The sequence below is a fragment of the Salmo trutta genome, chromosome 5 (genome assembly GCF_901001165.1).
Source record: "Salmo trutta chromosome 5, fSalTru1.1, whole genome shotgun sequence".
In the NCBI taxonomy this organism is placed as follows: domain Eukaryota; kingdom Metazoa; phylum Chordata; class Actinopteri; order Salmoniformes; family Salmonidae; genus Salmo; species Salmo trutta.
Window position 1 is genome coordinate 21,481,935 of NC_042961.1, and position 22,496 is coordinate 21,504,430.

At 42.4% G+C, this 22,496-nt stretch overlaps 1 protein-coding gene across 1 annotated transcript in view; it reads right to left on the reverse strand.

Annotated features, from left to right (window-relative positions):
• LOC115193848 (uncharacterized) overlaps positions 1 to 22,486 on the reverse strand; it is a 33,890-nt gene extending 11,404 nt beyond the window's left edge. Inside the window, exons 1-3 of the mRNA XM_029752929.1 lie at positions 22,090 to 22,486; positions 11,471 to 12,306; positions 2,707 to 2,868 (exon numbers count right to left, since the gene is read on the reverse strand). Coding sequence (XP_029608789.1) covers positions 2,707 to 2,868; positions 11,471 to 12,306; positions 22,090 to 22,168 — 1,077 coding nt within the window. The 5' untranslated portion in view covers positions 22,169 to 22,486. The remainder of the gene's footprint in view (positions 1 to 2,706; positions 2,869 to 11,470; positions 12,307 to 22,089) is intronic.
• Positions 22,487 to 22,496: the final 10 nt, after the last annotated feature.

A 22,496-nucleotide genomic window follows, 5' to 3' on the forward strand; every position in this document is an offset into this window, starting at 1 on the left:
CCTGACAAGTGAGCTCACATTCATTGCTCACATTAGAAACTTGATTAATGTTTTCTTCCACTGTAGTATTTATTCTAGATATGTTTTTGTGCATCTCAGTTCATCTGACTGATCGTAAGAAACCCCAAACCACCCTGGTCGGGGTAGGTTGGCTCTAATACAATTGTCCGGGTCTCTGCGTTTATAATGAGCCCAGCAGTGACCCTGGTGCTGATGTGAAAGGTCGGGTAGATGGGCCTAGGCACAGGGAACCATAGGTGTCAGCACCACCATTCATGGGGCTTAGATGTGCCCCAGCTGACTTGCTCATCCTTTTGATGTGTCATCTACATGTTTCAGCTTGTTGCCTAAACATAGAAACACTCACAACAGGGGAAATTATTACTAAACGCTTGGGAGGACAGCTGGTGTGGTCCTCAAAACCATCTGAAAATCGTGTGCACATCTTTCAAGACTGGATTGGGCCCAGAGAGAATGACACCCACATTATGTCCGTGTATCTTACATTTGAATGGAAAATTATAATTATCGAGGTAAAATCATATCAGAATTTGGTGACCTTAAAGAATTGTAAGTCCTGCTAAGATTGTTGAAGAGGGTTTTTGTTAGAGAGCATGTAGTTGTTTTTGAATGAGCACTTTTTGGGATCTCTCTCACTGTCCCTCTCTCAATGCCCCTTTCTCACTGTCCCTCTCACTGTCCCTCTCTCACTGTCTCTCTCTCTCTCTCTCTCTCTTTGAAGACTTTGAAGTGTAGGCTCCTGCTGGGCTCACCCTTTGCTTCAGTGGAAAGCTTTTCCGGCCCCCAGGCCCAAACTGACAGAGCTAGTTTGGAACAAGCACTCTGAAACTCCCTGAACGTAGCCGCTCCGGTATTGTGCCAAAGTCTCAAAAGGAAAGCGAGACATCCACACAATGCCAAAGTACTTTTCTTTAGAAGCACAGGCAAATGTCACAAGAGAGGGGGCAAAGTTGAATACAATGCAATAAGGTGTCACCCAAATCTAGTGCCTGGGTTGTTTTTTTTTTCTTGTGTTAAGCTGATTCCGAAAGACTAACTATGAACACTTGTTGAGTTGGGTTCAACTGATACTGAAACATAAAATTGAGGTGGTGTTTGGACTCTAAACTCTACATTCCTAATTTTCTATTCTATTAATTTCCACCCATGTTCCCATGTTATTACCATACATATTTTCTTTAAACAACGGCACAACTTTAAAAAAAAATCCATAAACAACCAATGGTATTTTCTCTCTCTGGCGTTGGTAAGATTACATTCAGAGCCAATTTATTCATCCTTTTTGGGAACGGAAAGCAAGAGTGAGGAGAGCTGGCCTGGGGATTTTATAGGTTATACATTGTTAACTGAGAAGACTTTTAGCTATTTTATGAGAGTTTACTGGAATGCTACTCTAAATGGTGCTTACTACAGAGAAACAAAAAACAGAATCTGCCCTATTTTAATGCTGACGTTGGCCTTGCCTTTGTGCATTTCATAGCCACATTTGTTTGAACCTTTATCTGTATCTAATTTTGAACAGTTGTGATATTACAGCTACAGAATATGATTAGCTAACATGGATATCATTTCAGATATAAACTGATAAATCTGTATTTATTTTTCAATTCTGCTAAATCATCTTGTTTGTATGATGTTGCTGTGGTTCAGATGTTGATTTTTCAGGTGGTCTAGTTATCATCATGAATGATGCGCCATTGTCCCAGCCATAGACCCAAACTCCTCTGCTCTCTCTCTAAACAGGTGGCAGGAAAAGCCCCTGACGCTTGTTATCAATTACATTGATATAAACATAAAGGTGTCTCTGTGCCATGCTATAAGGACTTTCCTAAATGTGTGCCTCAGATGTTTGAAGACTGCTGGACCCAGCTGTTCTATTTATTAAATACACTTTCATCCACTTTCATCCTACTGCCATTTTGGAAACAGCTAAATGTACACTGGGACAGCATGAGTGAGCAAGGACGTACTGAGACCAGAAATCGTCCGTGGCATGTCTAACACACCGCTATTTTCTTTTCCTTGAGGCCCTCATACCGGACCATTATTTTTGTCTCGAGGCCCCCACATCGGCCAATTCATTTTCCTTAATGCCCCCATTATAGGCCCAATAATGATCGGTCTGCACTAAAATCCCAATTTAAACAGGCCTGCTGGGCTAAAGATGGACCAAAATTGGCCAGTCCGTCCCTGTGGGTCATAATCACTCACTTCAAGGCATGTATGGCTATCTCTGCACCAGCTGGACAGCAGTCAACTGCAAATCAAAGATCGAGGATCTTGGGTCTGTCCTACACTACCTACAGTGGCCTTTTACAATGTTTTTACAACAGTTTTAGGAGCTTCGTAAATGAGATAAATCATAATACCCTAACGTTAAGAACATTCACGTTGTTAACTCATTGAGAGGGATGGTTTGGCCATAAACAAGCTTTATCTCAGTGCTTCCCCCTTCTTCGCCCTCCCTGATCTGACAAGACTGGATATGTTATATAAAAGCAATATGGCGGAAGCCTATTTTTGATAAGACGCAATTTCTTTCTATTTTTTAAAACAATAAATCCAATCTAAATGCTTTAACCTAATGGAGATTCTTCTCAGGGTGCCCACCAATGACCAGCACTCACCGTGTGAGTATGCTGATGATGATACTGTATAGTACTGTCTGTACAGTATGTGACTCACCTCTTTGTTCTTAGTCATCTTTCCATCCTTCTGCAGACCACAGATCTGCTTCTGCAGCCTGAGGTTGTGCTCCTGGAGCTGACCAATCTTCTCGATGAGCTGGCAGATGTGCTCCAGGTAGCCCAGTCCGGAGCCCAGGGGGTTGGAGCTGGCCTGGTGGACCTGAGGAACCAAAGGGAGGAGGGTTTGGTGAGCGTAGTGAGGTCATAGGGCTCTGTAGGGCTGCCAATTTAACTTTTACGGTTGAGAACTAGATGTGAAATGTACAGATTTTGTTTCAAGACACTGCCACATGTTCTCTGAGGAAAGGTTGGAAGAATGTGTTGATTGTATAGTTCCTTATCTTTACAATGGGTAACCAGTAAGCAATGGGATTTACTGGGCTACTGCTTGTAGGTAATTGAACTGAGTGTTTTTATGAGGGGAAGAGAGAGAGAGAGCTGTAATCTATTGTTGAGGTAAACGGTCAAATGATTCCAGTGGTTTATATCACTCTGTCATTCCTTTGTCATGCCTGATAAAAGGCTAAACCATTGACTGGTCCCTAATCCACCCAAAAAGTTAATGTGTGATTAAAAAAAAAACATTACGTCCCTCCAATTCTTGGGTCCAGTCATAACATCACCTTAAAGGTGCCGCATCATATGCCTGAGAGGATCAGGGGATTTAACAAGAGGGTGATGTTAGATGATGTAACCTGCAGGGGAGGGAATCCATCCTCTCTGGTATTCAACACATTTTAATTTCATTACCTTTTTATCTAAACAGGAATGTTCCTATGGGATATTTTACGACTTGTTACCTGTTAACCATATCGTTTGAGTTTGTTTTACTACTAAATGCATTCCCCTGCTGCCGTGGGCCACTAAGTCTTTCCCGAGCTTCATGTCAACATTGACCAGGAGGAGTCGAGTCTGGAAGGGATTATGCGACTCATATGTATTTATCTTAGGGTCTAGCCTCATCCTGACTGTATTGCATAATCTCTCGTCATACCATAGTGGCAGTGCATACGTTTGTAGTCGTTTGATTGATGGCAGTGGCGGCTGGTTGTTATATTCCCATGGTAGTCACGAAGATGTTCATCTTAAACATGGTGATGTCAACATATTGCTTATGAGGCCAAATGGAAATAGGTAAGTAAAAGGTCTGGGAAAACAGACGCAGTGCCTTTTAAGAGGGTTGGAGCAGAAGTTAAGTGATTGCCGATTTTGTTCAAACTTATGACTGCACTGGTGTGGGAACACAAAGACATGGCTGTGTGCCATTGTTTGTATGTTTGTTTTATGGTGTGACCGTTAGCCCGAGAGGCGCAGATGTTCACGTTTGCAGAAATATGAAAAGGACATTTTGAGCAAATATTTATACAATCATCCACATTTCACACAGTGTCCCAACAAAAGCAGGAAGTAAGCTCAGTTCGAAGCCTTTCTCCCCCCGGAAAAGAAGACTTTTCCGTGCAACTTCTGTGAAACTTCAGTAAGGAACCTGTCCACTAATGGAAACGCAGGCCAAACAATGGGACACAAATTCATAACAGTCAGGAGAACTGAAATCACTCCTTTCCTCTGACGGAAATAGGAACCTTCTGCCCATTACACACAGTCTTGACCGGCTACTCATGACAGTGGTTTTAAAGCATTTGTCAATGACTCATGGAGAAGTCCAGTACTGTCTTGGCTCTCCCCTTATCTCCCCAGACATGCAGGTGCCTGACCAGGGCCTCAGCGATGATCAGTTGGGTGGACAGTGATCAGGTGCCTGTTCCTTTAGTCTGGCCTGTAGCCTGGCCATCCCAGCTCTGTTTTACAGGGGCTCATTAAGATAAGGAGGAGATTCCTCCTCACACACAGTAAGTCATGGGCCGAGGATATGAGACAGGTAGCAGCCTTCAAATCAATTTTTATTTGGCCACATGCTTTGTAAACAATAGGTGTAGAATAACAGTGAATTGCATACTTATGGGTCCTTTTTTAACAATGCAGTTAAAGATAAAAAATAATTGAAATAATGGCGTGAGGAATAAATACAGTGAATAATGAATAACAATGATGAGTAAAAATAACATGGCTATATACAGGGAGTACCAGTAGCAAGACGATGTGCAGGGTTATGAGGTAATTGAGGTAGCTATGTATACAGTCATGGCCAAAAGTTTTGAGAATGACACAAATATTAATTTCCACAAAGTTTGCTGCTTCAGTGTCTTTAGATATTTTTGTCAGATGTTACTATGGAATACTGAAGTATAATTACAAGCATTTCATAAGTGTCAAAGGCTTTTATTGACAATTACATGAAGTTGATGCAAAGAGTTAATATTTGCAGTGTTGACCCTTCTTTTTCAAGACCTCTGCAATCCGCCCTGGCATGCTGTCAATTAACTTCTGGGCCACATCCTGACTGATGGCAGCCCATTCTTGCATAATCAATGCTTGGAGTTTGTAGGTTTTTGTTTGTCATACTCAAAACATTTGGCCATGACTGTATATAGGTAGGGTTAAAGTGACTAGGCAACAGGATAGATAATAGACAGTAGCACCAGCGGATAGAGATTTGATTAGCTATTTATGAGTCTTGTTTAGCAGTCTATGGCTTGGGGGTAGAATCTGTTTAGGGTCCTGTTCGTTCCAGACTTGGTCCATGGCTTTGACAATTTTGTGGGCCTTCCTCTGACACTGCCTGGTAGAGGTTCCGGATGGCAGGGAGCTGTACTCACTACCCTCTGTAGTGCCTTGCGGTCGGATGCCAAGCAGTTGCCATACCAAGCGGCGATGCAGCCAGTCAAGATGCTCTCAATGGTGCAGCTGTAGAACGTTTGGAGGATCTGAGGGCCCATGACAAATCTTTTCAGCCTCCTGAGGGGGAAGAGGCGCTGTCGTGCCCTCTTTACAACTGTGTGGGTGTGTGTGGACCGTGTTAATTCCTTAGTGATGTGGACATGAGCACACACCCCTGAGGGGCCTCGGTGTTGATGGTCAGCATGACAGATGGATTGTTGTCTACGCTCCGCCTGGGGGCGGACCATCAGGAAGTCCAGGATCCAGTTGCAGATGGAGATATTAAGTGCCAGGTTCCCCAGCTTGGATACTGAGCTTGGAGGGACTATGGTGTTGAATGCTGAGCTGTAGTCAATGAACAGCATTCCTACATATTCCTTTTGTCCAGGTGGATGAGGGCAGTGTGGAGTGCAATAGAGATTGCGTCATCTGTGGATCTGTTGGGGTGGTATGTGAATTGGAGTGGGCCCAGGGTGTCTGGGATGATGGTGTAAATGTGAGGCTTTCAAAGCATTTCATGGCTATAGATATGAGTGCTACGGGCGATAGTCATTTAGGCAGGTTACCTTGGCGTTCTTGGGCATGGGTACTATGATGATCTGCTTGAAACAAGTTGGTATTACAGACCGGGTCAGGGATAGTTTGAAAACGTCAGTGAAGACACTTGCCAGCTGGTCAACGCATGCTCTGAGTAAGCGTCCTGGTATTCCGTCGGGCCCCGTAGCCTTTTTAAAGGTCTTACTCAGATCGGCTACGGCGGTGATGGACGCAGGGTGGGACTGATTTTTATCACCACTCGGGGTCCAGGAATGCCCCCACCCTTTTTCAGAGCTTCTTCTGGCCCCATAGGTTGTGAGGGGGTAACAATGTTTCAAACGTGGGAATCGCTGGCTAGCAGATAGAATGCCAGGCTTCGGCCTAGTTAGAGAATGAGTTCTCACTTGGCACCTTTCCTTCAAAGTTGTGAAAGTGTGACGTAGAGAGAGAGGAGAGGTGCATTTGTTAAAATGAGACCTATGGACAGGTCTTTTCCGAAGCCAATACACAAGACCAACCGTTGCCTTGACATTGAGAAACATTTGAGGAGTTTGAGGATTTTCATATTTTTCGAGCTAAACATAGAAAATGTGAGCACGATATGCTGATATCAAAGATTGTTGTGAAGAACTGAGGCTCTCCTCAGGCCTTGGTTCTGGAGATTTCCACTGTGTCTGCCGCATCAAAAATACTTTCCTAAACATGACAGTGTTAGAAAGGAATGTGGTCTCAGATGTGAGGTACACACAGAGATAGGGAGTATGATACGTGCTGTACACGTTTACTGGTTTTCTGTCCGGAAGACCCATTTGTTTTCAGCACACACAATCTAGGGAGAGAGTTGTATATCTCCATTGGCACTCTATGGGGAACACACTGTGTGTCTGTGCTGACAGGAAAAGGGGGTCTTGAGGATTTACAGAGAGACAGAATGTATGGCAAAATGCCAATATGGGTCAGTGGTGAGATTAACAACCCCAATGATGCTAGCTACCTCTCTCTGTTAGCCCCCAACAACACCTCACTAAGACTCTGGTCTACCTAAGTTTGTCTTACTACCTGCCAACAATAACCCATGGAAGTACTTGGGTGTCTACCATAAATTCAGCAGCTATATTAGTAATGTATGGCCCATTGCAATCCCTGGCATTGGGCTTAAATATTATTTACAGCACCTATCACATACTCTACAGATGTCTTGAGCACCACGATAAACACAGGTCAGTAAATCATAAATAGATGAATCAGTGGAATGAATATGAAGCCCATCGAAAGTGTTTAGTACTGTATATCGTGTGCATGCTTATGGGCTGCAGCTGTGGAATTCGACAGGACCACCATTTCAATTAGCAGGGCTTGCCGTCTTTCCCCTCGTCTTCATTCTTTTATGACATCATATTTCCCAGTGTTCCACACAGCCTTCAACAGAGGGGGAAATATAGCCTGACGACTCAAACAAAATTCTTTCCGCTGCTCTGTTGTTCGCAACATACTTCCTGGCTGTTCTGCCACCCCTAGGGGAGAGAGAAAAATTTGCTGCCCTCGTATTCCCCACATATCTAGAATATTCACAGTAAGCAAAATGTTGTTGAAAAGACGTCTAAAGCAAGTATTTTCCAGACATTTAGGTTCTGAATTGAAGGTGAAAATACATATTTTCCGGACGTTTAAAATATACATTTTCCAGATGTTGAAATCAGGTTCATTTTCAGTTCTGAATGAAAGTTGAAAGAAGTCATTTATAGACGTCTATTTTTGGATCAAATCAAGGCCTGTCCAGACCGGACCAAATCTGAGCCAAACATTGATGTCTATGATTGGTTAAGATTTGGTCCAGACCGGAACAAAAATCACAGTCCGTGGACGTTTAAATCAAGTCTGATCTGACCACACCAAATCTGAACCAAACATAGACGTCTATAATTGGTTCGAGGCTGGTCCTGAACGCACAAAAAAAGACGTCCAAAAGAAGCTGGCATTTGTCTGCGCTTATTATGTTTTGGGGGAGAATTATGTGAGGTTTTATGTGTTGTTGAAGGTGCGTCTTGGTCAGTTTAGCTTAGAAAATGCCTCCCCCGTCAATCTGCCGCCATAGACGGCTGCCTAATCCTGCTTACTGGGCAGGCCGGCCCTGGTCTGAGACTCCCATCATTGAAGTAATTTGTGGTGACGAGGGGCACTAGGGGGGTTGTACAAAACAAAGTCATCAGCGGTGGATCGTCTCTAACCAATCAGAGTATCAAAGCCAATAATGAATTTCAAAACCTTCGTGTTCTGGCTCTGGCCCAACCCATCGGTTTCTGTACCAATCAGACAGCCCTGAATGTGTTCGCATTCAGTGAAGGGTCAGGGAGGTACTCAGATCCATACTCAGTGTGGAGAAGAAATGGAGAATAAACTAGCGTCCATGGGCGTGGCATAGAGTTTGGCCGGAGGAAGGAGTCTGGGTAGCCAAGCAAGGGGAAATATGCTTTGAATGCCCTGTGGTTCCCCCTAAGGATAGAGGCCTGCACGCATGAGATCAGACGGATAGCTAAACACATCCATATGATAAACGTTTTCTCTTTATGGTGAAATACAGTCAGTTCCAAAATGATTGGCACCGTTGATAAAGTTGTAAATATTACAAGTACTGCCCTACATTGTATGCAAAGAAAAATATCTTATTATATTGTTTTATACTAATACAGTTGTTCAGAGAAAGAGATTTTGTTTAACTAGTAATAAAATAATTCAAAGATAGGGTTCAAAATGATTGGCGCCCCTGTTTTCAATACCATTCAATACCTCACCTTGCGAGGATAACGGCACTGAGCCTTTCTATAAGACGTTTTTTGAGATTAGAGAACATATAGGGAGGAATCTTAGACCATTCCACAGAATCTTTGCAGATCCTTGATATCCTTTGTCTGCGCTTATGGACAGACCTCTCAATTTGAATGACAGGTTTTCTGAGATGGCCATTGCAAAATGTAGATTTTTATGGTCAATTAACCATTTCTTGTGGATGTTGATGTGTGCTTGGAGTTTTTGTCTTGCTGAAAGATCCACTTGCGGCTAAATTTCAGCCTCCTGTCAGAGGCAACCAGGTTTTTGGCAAAAATCTCCTGGTACTCGCTAAGGTTCATGATGCCGTTGACCTTAACAAGGGCCCCAGGACCAGTGGAAGCAAAATAGCCCCATAACATCAAAGATCCACCACCATATTTTACAGTAGGTATGGGGTTCTTTCCTCATATGCATCCTTCTCTCAAAGCGAAGCCCACCACTGGTGTGCGTGGCCAAAGAGCTATACTTTCATATAATCTGACCATAGCACTGGTTCCAATCCAAGTGCCAATGCTATTTAGCAAACTCAATGATGATGAATAGTTTTACCACCGGACTGCCTGTCAGCAATGCACCCCTAAAGTAGAGCACGGATGGGCCCCCCAAAATAATCGCCACCCGCCGGCCAGTCGACTGGTCCGTTAAAGGGGCCCTAATGACTATCAAAGGGGCTTTATCTGGGTAAATATGTAAGTAATTGGAGCAATTTGACACCTGTGTGACGCGTCTAGGTAGGACGTCCGGCCCTGGTTCCAGGGAGCGGCAGGAACCAGATGAGAGAGAAAGGGGGGAGCTGGCTGGTTATCCAGGACAATATCCCCACAGCCAGATGAACAGGTGCTGTGTGACATGCGGCAGTATGAAACAAAGCCCCCGCACTGTAACACATGCTCTCTCCACCTTTCCTTTCAGCCTGTATGCAACCGGGCTTTGTGTTTAGATTCCCCTACTGTATGCCATAATACAACCTAGTCTTGACCGGGTCTTTTGAACGTGACGTTGTTGTGAAAGGTCTTTCGAGGGAGTGATGGGGAAGTATCTGTTAAGAGATGTGGGGTTTGAAGTCCGGCCTAGTTTTTCTAGTTTGGCCACCTCAAATTCTATAACTGATTAGTTGGCTCATTAATTAATATTGGATTGATGAAAATGGTATGTTTCATTTAAAGGATTTGAGATCAACTACCAGCTCTGGTGTCATCCAAGATATGATCTGAAGAGATAGCCATCTGTGTCCTGGGAAATTGTCAGAAGGTCATAGATGTCATGGGCATCACTTTCACCTTGGCTTGCTTGAGACGGCACACCAAACTGTCCCAGGCTTACTCAAGCCAACAAAAATGTTATCTTTTGTTGCACATAGTATCACTTATTGCCTCCATTAAATCCATGACTGGCCTTCTCACAGTAATATAAATGTTATGCAAACATTCAAAAATGAATAACACTTTTTTTGGAACAACATCAAAGTGTTTCAGTCAGATGAATTGTTTCACTATCATGATTCTCATTTCCACTCAAAACCAAAATCAGCAAGACATTCGGATGAAGGTGCATTTTGACGCCGTATGAAAGACATTGCTGAGAGCTGATAGCGATGAGTTGAGCAGCACATCAAACAGGTTATTATGGGTTGGCAAAGCTCCACAGCTGTCAGGTGCAGCACCGCAAGAGAACACTGTTTTCTCATTTGAAACATGAAAAAGATGTATTTTTTTCCAAACATGAATGAAAACACCGCTCTCGTTGGCAAGCTTTCGTTATGGGAACATGCCTCTACTGGCCATTATGAATGGGTAAAGTAGCGTTTTGTTGCTCAGCTATCTCACTAAGGACTAAGTTGAGGTCATAGCCGTCATGGAGGTTCAGTATGAGAATACTGCGTTCCTTTTTTTACCCATAAAGAGGGGTTTAAGATGAGTTATTGTTCCCTTTAATCTTATAACAGTATGACATTTTCATATTGCAATAATGTGATGCGGTCTACACCTTTATTGCCTAATTTAGTGTCTTTTAGAGGTTTGAGTCACCTTAGTTTTAATCTAGCACTCTCTTGAAATCTCAAAGAGAATGTTGATCATTTGTCTCGAAATAAACACAATTTCCCCCAATTTCCTGCCCATAGAGAGAGCTTCCTAGAGACTTGTTGTCGTTAGAGGTTCTGTGATTAGCTGGTGACATAGAGGCTGGGAAGGGTTGGTAATTAGGGATAATGACAGGGAGTGTAAAGACGTTTGTTGTCCACCACCTAAAAGGGGCCTTTCCTCAAGTCCCTGACGATTTTGGAGGAAGTCAAAACAAGCCCTGCTAATTGCCGTCGCTCACTGACTTTGTAAGCACAAAGACAGCAGGAAATGTGTTAAATATAAATAAAAGGAAACACAAGGTACCTGCTTCTGTTCAACAGACCTAATGTTGCAGATGAAAGTACACAGATGGCATAGCTACGACAGCACTATGGCATCGCTCTGTGTCAGGAATAGTTTCCCCATAAATAACACTTTATGGTTACTACATAAAACAGAATATAAAACATTAGGAATATCTGTGGGCTTACATGCAGCCCTGGGAGAAGCCAAGAGGTTGTGAGTAAATAACAAGTGTGCGGGGGATATCTTTACCTCACTCAGTCTGCAGCATTCCTCCATATACTCCTCCAGGCTGTCACTCGTCGTGCCTTTCCTCAGAGGCCGCTGCTCAAAGTCAACCCCTGTCATATCGTCACAGGGCCCTGTAGAGCACTGTCTCCTGGGCTTTGTGTTCTCTGAGTTGACCCCCTCAGTTACAGCCTTGTTCTCACCCAGCTGCTCTGAAACCCCTTTACCGTCCTCAGTGGGGTCCTTCAAGGCTGTGTGCTGGGCCCTCTCCATGTCTATGTCCTTCTCAGTTATATGAAGGTCTACCCTCTCAACCTCTGTGTTGAGTTCAGCTCCCGACTCCACCATATCACACTCCTGCACAGCACTGTCTGCAGTCATACATGGTGTGTCTCTCATATCCTCTGTTTGTTTGGTGTCAGAGCACTGGTCAAACGTGGGGAGTGGATCTGGGGTAGGGACAGGAGTGTTGAGGTTACAGGAGTCATAGGAGGGTTCCCGGCTGTGGACCACAAAGCTCTGCTCCGAGCTGGTGGGTGTGGAAGGAGAGTTGGTTCCACTGGGCAGTTCCACCCCAGAGTCCTCTGACTCGAACTTGTACAGCCTGGAAAGCTGAGAGTTTGAGAAAATGTTTGACAGGTAGTCTGAGCTTGACTCCATCAGGGACTGTCCAGGCATGTTATCCAAGTTAGCATTCCCCTCCAAGCCTTTGACAGGCTCTGAGATGTCCTGCTCAGAAACTGACATGGCGATAGTGGATGAAGAATCAACAGCGTTGTTGAGGAGCTTCTCATGGAAGTTGTTGAAGAGCTTCATCTTGGTCAGGATAACCTCATTTTCCAGCACATTGTCCCCCTTTCCTGTGAATAATGAGAAGCACAATTAGTAAAACAGCCTTTTTTGTGCATTACCAGAGTTGCCTATTTCAAATGTTCCTACAAGTGACTTGAATTTCACTCAGTTATCCCCAATGAAATAAAATACTAAATAAATACTTGAGTGAATGCCAGTTTTTAAGTGTTGCATAGCAGTACCCTAAGGGCTTCGGAAATACCATTATGTCAGAAAGCTAACTCTTTCAAAGTTAACTCTTTCAGATTACATTTTTTTACTTTTATTGACAACAGACATAGAATATCTGTGAACATCCCTAACACCTAATTGCAATATCTATTTCCTAAGGAGAGTGGATGTCAAAGAGTAAAATGTAAGACACAGAAGTTGAGAGGGTAGACTCAAGCGTTTGAAAGATTCTCTCTTCTTGTGTAAGCAGGACGATGGTGTTTTTATTCCAAAAGACTCACAGTTGCATGTCCAATTCCTGTGACCATGAATGACACAGATGTACTGTCAAAACATAGATCCAAGAGGTTTTTGAGGATCTTCCTGTGAAACCCGAGGACTGGTTTTATACCATCCAGCATTCTTCAACTCGGAGGTACACAAATACCATAGGGCACATTATTTGTCAGTGCTCCACACTGGGCTGTCCAGCTTTGATCTTAAGATCCAGTTAATACCATTGTGGGGCACTCGTATGTGACATCTCCGCTTTCTCGCCACGTGCAATCTGATACTCATCGCTGTCAATCAAACATTCTTTTTTTCACTTACCTTGAATTCCAGAACAACAAACATACATACCACCATATCCCTGAGCAGCGAAGAGGTTTTAATTTAAATATTGGTATTACTTAATTAAAAATGTTTAGTCCTGTGCTGCAAATCTAACCCATAAACCTTTCTGGTATAACATAATAGTAGATTGTTAGATCAAACTTCTACAATAAAGAAGATTTGGGGAATACCCACTGTTTAAATTGAATGTCTGGCCCATGGAAATTTGAGATTAAAAAGTTATAAATCCAGTGATTTCATTCACTTTAGAGGGAACTTTATTAAGGGGGTGGGGGTTGGAGGACATGTTTGTGAAAACTAAAAGACTAGTAAAACTGAAGTATTTTGAGTATCAATATAAGTTGAATCCCAGTACCACTCACAGAAACAAAACAAAACGTTCTAACATGATGCCTACTTAAGGAGTTGTGGCGGGCCATTTAAGTATAAACACCAATAGGGTAATTGCATCTCTGATTGTTAGGAAATGAGGCAGGCGGACATTGTGATTGGAGGGGAAGAGACATGGGTAGGATGATAAATAATGAAATTCACAGGAGCTCAGGCTGTGTTATATACCCGAAACCTATTTGGCAGGAAATGAGTCATTGAGCTGAGCTGAGTAAACAAAACTGATTGGAAGTAGGTGTAACCACCACGATTTATTAAAACATCAACTGCCAAACTATTTGGAGACGGTGATGTGTCAGATTTAAAAGCAGCCAGTCAATTACATTGTAATAAATCATGACAGTGATACTGTTCCCTCCTTTTGAAGTTAAATGAATGAGTTATTGCTTTATTTAATGATTTTAGTATGGAATTAAGTTTGAATTTCAGAGGGGTATGTGAGGTGGAGATACTGCCACCATGTTTGTTTGCAGCTTTTTCTCACAAAACAAAACCCATCGTTTTTTGTTTTTTTTTCACTGTGAATAAAATCCACAAAAATCAAAGCGCACCCATGTTTTTCATGAGAAAAAAAATCTGTTGGGATAATATTGTTTTGGGAATGGATAGCGGCTCTGCCAAAACAATGATAGGACCAAATAAGATTAAAATGCTATCAGACTTGGTTCTGGCTCAGGTCTCTTCCCATTCAAAATGTCTGCGTTTTCCCAATTATTTTACATGTACCGATATTGGCCAAAGCTAGTGAATCAAGGTATTGTGGAAAAGTTATGTGGGGTTTTCCAGATCACAAAGTTAGCCTCTTGAAAAGATTCATAAATGATACTGTTGCTCAGTGCTGTCAAGGTGGGCATTAACTTTAACATTAGTATCAGAAGACAATACTTGCATATACATTAAAGCGTAGCCTACATGTGTCGTCTCATTCGAATCCCCAGTTTTGTGTTCAACTAAAGTACATTCATTCAAAATCCCAATGTTTATTTAGCTACATATCATGAATTCATATGAATCCCCATAATTGCATGTGTTGTGCATGCGTCATTTTGGTATGGCTCACTTGATTAGAATGAGATGTGTATTTTCTTCATGCCACTCCCATAGTGCTAATGTTACATGTGGAAAGAATTGCACTAGCTCAACTCAAGACATCATATTCCCAAAACAAATTCTTGCAGAGGAGACAAGGAAACGTATTTCCTGTTTTCTTCAAAATGGAGCACATTACTGTTTCCACTGTGGTCAGAGCATAATTACAACTGCTTAGACACTGTTCAGGCCCTATTGTGCCCAAGATGACTTAACAACATCAGATTAAAGACTAGTATCAGTGTGGGTTATTTCTGAGGTAAGTCATTCTTGAACATGTCCCTGGATCATATGGTGCTTCCCTGAATAAAATAATAACAAATAAAAACACACTGAAAGACACGTTTAACCCAGCCATGTCGCTCCCAGAGGAACACACAGCATGGACACTCCTGAAACCTCAGCAGTCCAATCAGAAGTATGTAAATGGTTGTCTAGGATGGTCCTCAAGGTATGACTGTACTGTAAAACAACTAAGACATATCATATGTATACCCATTTACAGCAGCTCCCTAAGCCTTGATAAGGCTGTGGTCCCTTGGGGTAGATACGAGAGACTGCAGTCCATGTGTAACTCTCCAGCAGCACAGCCCTGACTATCTCTTAATTGGCTTTATCAAGTCAGTCTACAGTCAGTCGTGTTATCAACAGGAGTGTAATGGGAACTGGTGTATCTCACACAGTGGTAACAGATAAGAAGGAGTAGATAGTTAAAGAGCAACACTAATGATCCCCTGCATAACAACTACTGTACTGCACTTCATCTTATACACACTCTCAGAAAAAAAAAACTTAAAGGGTTCTCCGGTTGTCCCAGTAGGAGAATCCTTTGAAGAACCCTTTTTGGTTCCTGGTAGAACCCTCTTGAGTTCCATGTAACCTGGAACCTAAAAGGGTTTTCCTATGGGGACAGCCGAAGAACCCTTTCGGAACCCTTTTTTCTAAGAGTGTAGACAGACATACTGCACAATATGTAGGCTGTTGTATTTTGGGTTGAAAGTTACAACATTTTTGTATTTACTATACTGTAAACTAAAGCTCCCCAACTGTCACCCAAAAAATAACTCATCCGAGCTTGCTTTAACATGCAATAAAATTGTAAACTACATTGCCTTAATGTTTAGCAGCTAATGCATTACTCCCACAAGCAGTCATTTTTTTTATCTTATCTCTGCTCGCTGGTCACCATAGCAGCACCCACCCGTAGCACGCGTTCCAGCAAGTATATCTCACTTGTCACCCCCAAAGCCAATTCCTCCTTTGGCCGCCTCTCCTTCCAGTTCTCTGCTGCCAATGACTGGAACGAACTACAAAAATCTCTAAAACTGGAAACACTTATCTCCCTCACTAGCTTTAAGCACCAGCTGTCAGAGCAGCTCACAGATCACTGCACCTGTACATAGCCCATCTATAAATAGCCCAAACAACTACCTCTTCCCCTCCTGTATTTATTAATTTATTTTGCTCCTTTGCACCCCACCCCAGTATTTCTACTTTGCACACTCATCTACTGTCAAATCTACCATTCCAGTGTTTTACTTGCTATATTGTATTTTCTTCGCCACCATGGCCTATTTATTGCCTTTACCTCCCTTATCTCACCTCATTTGCTCACATTGTATATAGACTTATTTTTCTACTGTATTATTGACTGTATGTTTGTTTTACTCCATGTGTAACTCTGTGTTGATATATGTGTCTAACTGCTTTGCTTTATCTTGGCCAGGTTGCAGTTGTAAATGAGAACTTGTTCTCAACTTGCCTACCTGGTTAAATAAAGGTGAAATAAAAAAATAAAAAAAATAAAAAACAATTTACTCTATACTTAAAAGTTCCCTGACCACCTAGGTGGGTCGTTCCACGAAATATGTGCCCTTTGCGTCCTTTTGATATTTTATGTAGAAATTGTGCACAAATATTACATTTTAAAAGCCTGTTATATTAAATGAAGTGCCCTTTAATATAGACCACATGGAAAATTCTATAAATCAGATTTTGAATATGAATAAAGACTTGCTAAAGTGCCAAAATTCTGCATTTTGACTTGTCCCTCTGTACATCCTACTGTATGTGAATTCTAGGCGGATTTTAACCCACTTAACCCCAACATTTCTCCATGTTTTCACCACCATTGTAAAGCCCTAGGTATTTTGTTGTGAGTTAAAACAGGTGAGCTGGTTCTACTCTTTTTGGCCATTTTCTGGTATTTTGTCGAGCATAACACATTAACCCTGTTACCAATAGATAGACAGGCTAGAAATGTTTTTGTGAAGTTTGCATTCAATTGCCTCTCCCTGTTGCACACAAAAAGCTTCCATTCTCCCCGTCACAAGGGGATTTATGGCTGATTTAAGATAAAGTCATCAACCCTGTTACTTTGGTACTTATTATAGTCATTTTTAAATGTAACTTCTTGAGATGGGAAAACTCGTTTTTTATTAAGTGAACATGTGCTCTTTATGATAGTGTATAAACATTTGGTGAAATAAAACCTTATTTTTTCACCAAGTTACAATACTGAAAAGGCACCTAATTGGTGGAACAACCCAGGTATTGATATCCACTAGTCTTTAAAGCAGTGCTGGGCTTGTAATTGAGCACAGGGGTTTGCTGAAGAAGGGACATGTTTGCTGTCGGCCATGAGGAGAAAACAATCTGCATCCAAATCCCCCTGGATATTCAATTAAGGAACTAGAGACCTGGCTCCCTGTTCAGAGAGAGCAAACAGCACCTCACCCAGCTCCAGGCAGCTTGGAATGTGAATACTGCAATATATTGTAAGTAAACAGGAGTATGAATATAGTGGAGTTATGTGCTTTGTAAAATACAAACAAGATACATTTGTGTAGAGACCCTATTTTCCATTCCGTTTTCTTCCATAACCTCGACCACAAACTCTTTATTCAAGAACTTATCTTTCAGAAGAAGTATTGGAATGGCTGAGTTGGAGAAGTTTACCAGGTTTTGGTCAACTGGTTTTGGCTATAGGTTTTCACTCAATGGCTAACTGAAGTGGTAATGTAGTGGTTAAGAGCGATGGGCCAGTAACGGATAGGTCGCTGGTCTGAATCCCTGAGGTAAAAAAATATGTTGACGTGCCGTTAAGCAAGGCACTTAACATAAATTGCTTCTGTAAGTCACTCTGGATAAGGGCGTCTGCTAAATGACTAAAATGTAACATCAAACATGCACATGTTGCTCTGTTTCAGGTTGCCTACACAGAATCAGCTTAGAGTAAACCATTTGTGAAGTCCCTTTATCCAAGCCATCTTTTCTCAATCAACAACATTAAGAGGAAACGGATCTATTTTTCTGTGACTGAACACACCAGGAATTTATATTCAAAACATAAGAATGTGGAAATTAATAAAACTTGAAGATGAATTGAAAACATTCTGTAATGGATTAAAGTTAATAGAGAAATGTGTTCAAGAAATGAGAATAACAACAATCTTTCTTTGTGTGAATATACTTTTTTTCTATTTTCTGCTCTGCCTATGCGGTCTTATCGTAACATTTAAAAAAATGCAGTAATTGCCAGTTCCTCTGAATTAGCAGCAGACAGAAACATGGGACCAGATTGACTTTAATTACATGTTGAAGTCACCGTGCTTATTCAACCACGTAATCCTACTACTGCCATTGTGACACAACCTGCTTGGTTTGATCCCACAAATCACCAGGTCGTACACCCAAGCAGGTGTCAACATCTTCCAGGTGTCATCATAGGAAAGACAAAACAGATCTGAAATCCTACACTGTAATTGAACAGGCTCAGTGGAGTCAGCCCGTTTCCAGCAAGGCTGAGTAACCCCACACATATAATTAGGCTACACACTGTCCGCCCCTCTAGACTCGTATTTAGCCTCCTTTCTGTCAGAAATGACAGAGTCAGACGTTTCGCCGCAACATTCATTTAACATTCCAGACGTGTAGTATAATACTGTCGTTCAGGTTGGCCAACCAAAAAAAGCCATTTGAAAATCAACTTCACAATGATCTCACTAAAGGAGAGTTTCGATAAAGCGGATGGATTGCCCTGCTGCCCTCCCAAATGCCTGGAGCCTCCACTCTGCTGTGAGAACAAAGGTTTAAGCTCCTGGGTGGCTGTCACTCCCTCACAGAGCGAAAACACATCCAGCCAGCACCAGTGTGTTGCCAGAGGCTGGTGGGATCGGGAGTGGCTAAAATATGTGCTGTAAGGAGAGGTGACATCCGTCCCTCTCCTCTGCGGTGTGGGTGTGTGATGAGGGTGTGCGTGTGTGAATGTCTCCTCCATTAGATATCACGGATCCTCCCTGAGGTGTGTTGACCTGTGTACGTGCAGACTCAACATTCCACTACTGCTCTCTCCCTCAAGGGTTGACGCTGGAATCCCAACAAACAGATGATTTATAACTAGAGCATGACAGATTGTTGTTAGGCTGAGCATGTACATTTGAACTGAACGTCTCCCGTTGCTTCAACTAGGCCAAGAAGAGCTACAGCTGAAGTTGTTTTCCACTCACTGAAAAGTGCGTATTCCTCAATAACTTTATCTACCCAAGCAAGTGTACTCTTCCTAATGGAAGGGCAGGGCACATTAGCTCCCCACTGGCAACACACAGGTTGAATCAACGTTTTATCCACCACATTTGAATGAAATGACGTTAAACCAACGTGGAATAGACGTTGAATTAACCCGGTGGGTCAGGCTCTGGGCGATGGCATGTGTATGTAAGCCCTGGGCTAAACTGTTCATTCAGTAAGTTCCTTGGATTCTAAGTGGAAAGGTCATAAACATGCTGAGACAAGCCTGCGATCTTTACAGCCGGGGGGTTTAGCAGAATGTCCATCCTCTGTTAGCACTTTGGGTGGTCACAAACCTGCTGGTAGACCTTCATGCCCACTACTTGTCATTTTAGTCACTATCATATTTTTTTTGTTGTTGTTGCAAGTTTCACCCTTAAGTTGTTTAGGAAGTAATGGTAACTGGAGGTGAATCCTCAAGAGCCACATTTATAATTCTAGGACAACACAATTATAATTCTATTGACCCATAGAAAACATTTTCCAACATCATTTCCACTGCAGTTCAGGTGACAGAAACCATATGTCCTATCTGATGAGGTGTGAAATACCGCCACACAACTTCCATCTCACTCCTTCCCCCCATCTCTTGCCCATCCTATACCCAAGGAAACCAACCAGGTCTCTTCTCAGCTGCATGTCTCTCAACGCACAGGCCTGGTATCTTTTCTCCCTTTCCACCTCTTCCTTGGACTTGGCGTCGACCCTGAGGAGGGATCCCAGACTCCCTTTATCAACGTGAGGTAGGAGGTAGCAGGGGCCCCGCTCCCCACTCCCCACTATCGGACGCCCTTAGGATAAGACAAGAATGTGCAGGAGAGCTAACGCAAGTAAAGTCTCCTTGGGGCCGGTTCCCGCCGACAGGAGTTATGGAGTTTGAATCCTCCCACAGTCCCCATCACCAACCAACTCAGTTTACCTCTTAGTTGAACGCAAATAAACATGAATATGTTTTAATAGGTCATTCCCAATTTTGTTGGATGAATGAATCCTAAATTGACACGGCAATTGGCTTTTTAACCTCTTGAAAAAGAAAAGGATGATTTTGCTGACCATCCATCCTCAAAAGTAATCCATGAAATGCAGATTTGTATGACAGATAACCCTATGAAATGGCAATTCATCCAACCACTAACAGGCATAGGCGTGTTGTCATTATTGTGATCATCATTCATTATTGTGGCAGGATCACGCCGGAAAAAATAGGGCATCAAGACACAGTTCATACATATTTAAAGAAAATGTGTAGAGTACTCTCCCACTCCCTTCAGGTGCTCAAATTCCTCAGGATCTGAATCATTCCTGTCACCCTTTCCAAACAGGATGATTCCATATAGCAGTGAATTCCACTACATGCCGTTATGCCTGTTTCTGAGTCAGGGTGATGAATATGGGGAGAGGAAGAAGGGACACTTGATTTGTGGAATGCTACAATGTTAAAAAAAATGTCAAACATTACTTAGTATTTGCTCAGGGAAACTATGCACAAAGATAGAGCCAAGGACGTTTTCTCATTGTTAGCTCTTTTTCCCGAGAAGAATTACAATGTCATTGTAATTCACAATCAGTTTTTGAGACAATCCTCTTGGTGTGAACTAAACAGCGATCAAATGACAACAATAGGACATCACGAGAATAGACCAATAAATGCCTTGTCTTGATGTACTGTTCACAATGTGAGTGTTATCTTTACAATGGGCCTTTTCTTCCAACCCAAAGATCATGACAAACAACGTGATTCCTGCCAAGGAGGGTCTAAGCTCTTTCACATCTACAACAATGCTGGGAATTTTCTGTCTCAGGACAAAACAAATTGAGGATCTGGGGGGAACAATCCTTCCCAACAGGTGTGGAGGACATACTGTACATAAGCTGAGATCGTTATCTGATAGAGGCGGATTCTTGGAATGCAGAGAAATGAGGAGTAGAAGAAGAATGAGGAGTTGCAGTGTATCACAAGGGCTCCATAGATTCTGTGACTATCAACAGGTCCTAAAAATCACTTTGTTTTTGTGTCAGGATATTTGAGACTTTTTTTCCCCTGAAACACGCAACATAAAGCTTTTAGTCTGCTGATTACCATATGTAATGTAATATAACATTCTCCAGACACGAGGATGAGGGTGGAGCGTGTTTCACAGTCCTGTTTAGAACAGATCCACAGCACAGACTTTTAATGTCCCTTTTCCGCTGGGTTTTGTTATTTCATGACCCTGCTCAGTCTTGAAGAGTCAAACCTACTTGTTCGTGGCACGTCTGTACAAGATGCCGCGCTTTAGCTTGGGGCGTATATAACAAACAGATGGTACACAAATTAGGATTTTTTTTTAAATGTCACTCCACCATGGTAGCAATTACATTTATTGACATTGGAAAGCAAAAGTCATTGTTTTGTCTGGGCTTCAAAATAGAACTATGCTAGGCTATGTAATGAAAGAGCATACTGTTGCTTATTTAATCAAGAGACCATTTATACTGTATCAAGTCCAGTTCTCTTCAGTCAGTAAAGTTCGGGATTTAGCACCTGCAGATTCACAGCAAAGCAAATGTGTTGTCTTGCCCTTGCCACCTTTTAAGTTTCCCCCAAAATACATCCTTAGTCCTTAATATAACTACCAAAGAGGTAACAAGACCACTTTACTCTCCTCTGTTTACTGAGAAAAGTCAATGTGGATGTGAGTCAATATATGTTTGCTTTTGGATATCAGGAGTTGTTCACGTGATGAGACAATTAAGTCTCCTAAAATCCAGACACCATAAAAGCCCACTGCTGTTAACTAAAGACACCCTCTACCGTCAGGCTGAAATTACACCTCTGTCTCCAACCACAAAAACACATCCAGCAGACATTCAAATTACAATTTGTGCTGGAAAATCCAGCTGCTATAGACAGCTGGTAGGATGAGACATCATGATGGCATAAGAGACAGAGACAGGTTACATGAAGTGTACTATACCTTTCCTCCAGGGGGTCAGAATGGCAAAGGACTTCTGCCAGCTGAATACCATGCTGGCTTTAGTCCTCCTCTGGCTCATGAATGGAATTCCACAGGTTCGGAAACTGCAGAAAAAGTTAGTAAAATACTCCCTCCTCCTCAGCCTAAAAAACAGCAGTCAAGCACTCCTCATCCCGTCTTGTTATTTGTCTTATTTTCTGCTTACTCCAGCTCCTCTGAGGCTCTCAAAGTAAACTTCAGTGTTCAGTTCTGTGGTTGGCATCTGTTGTCACAGGTCACAGAGCTGAGGCTGTTCCCTGTTTGGGTCATGTTGCCTGACTGCTGCCTACCTGTCTGCCAGTCTGTCTGGTAGCCTGCCTGCCTGCCTGCCTGTGGCGTGTTGCGTCTGTATGTGAGTGTGTGTCAGT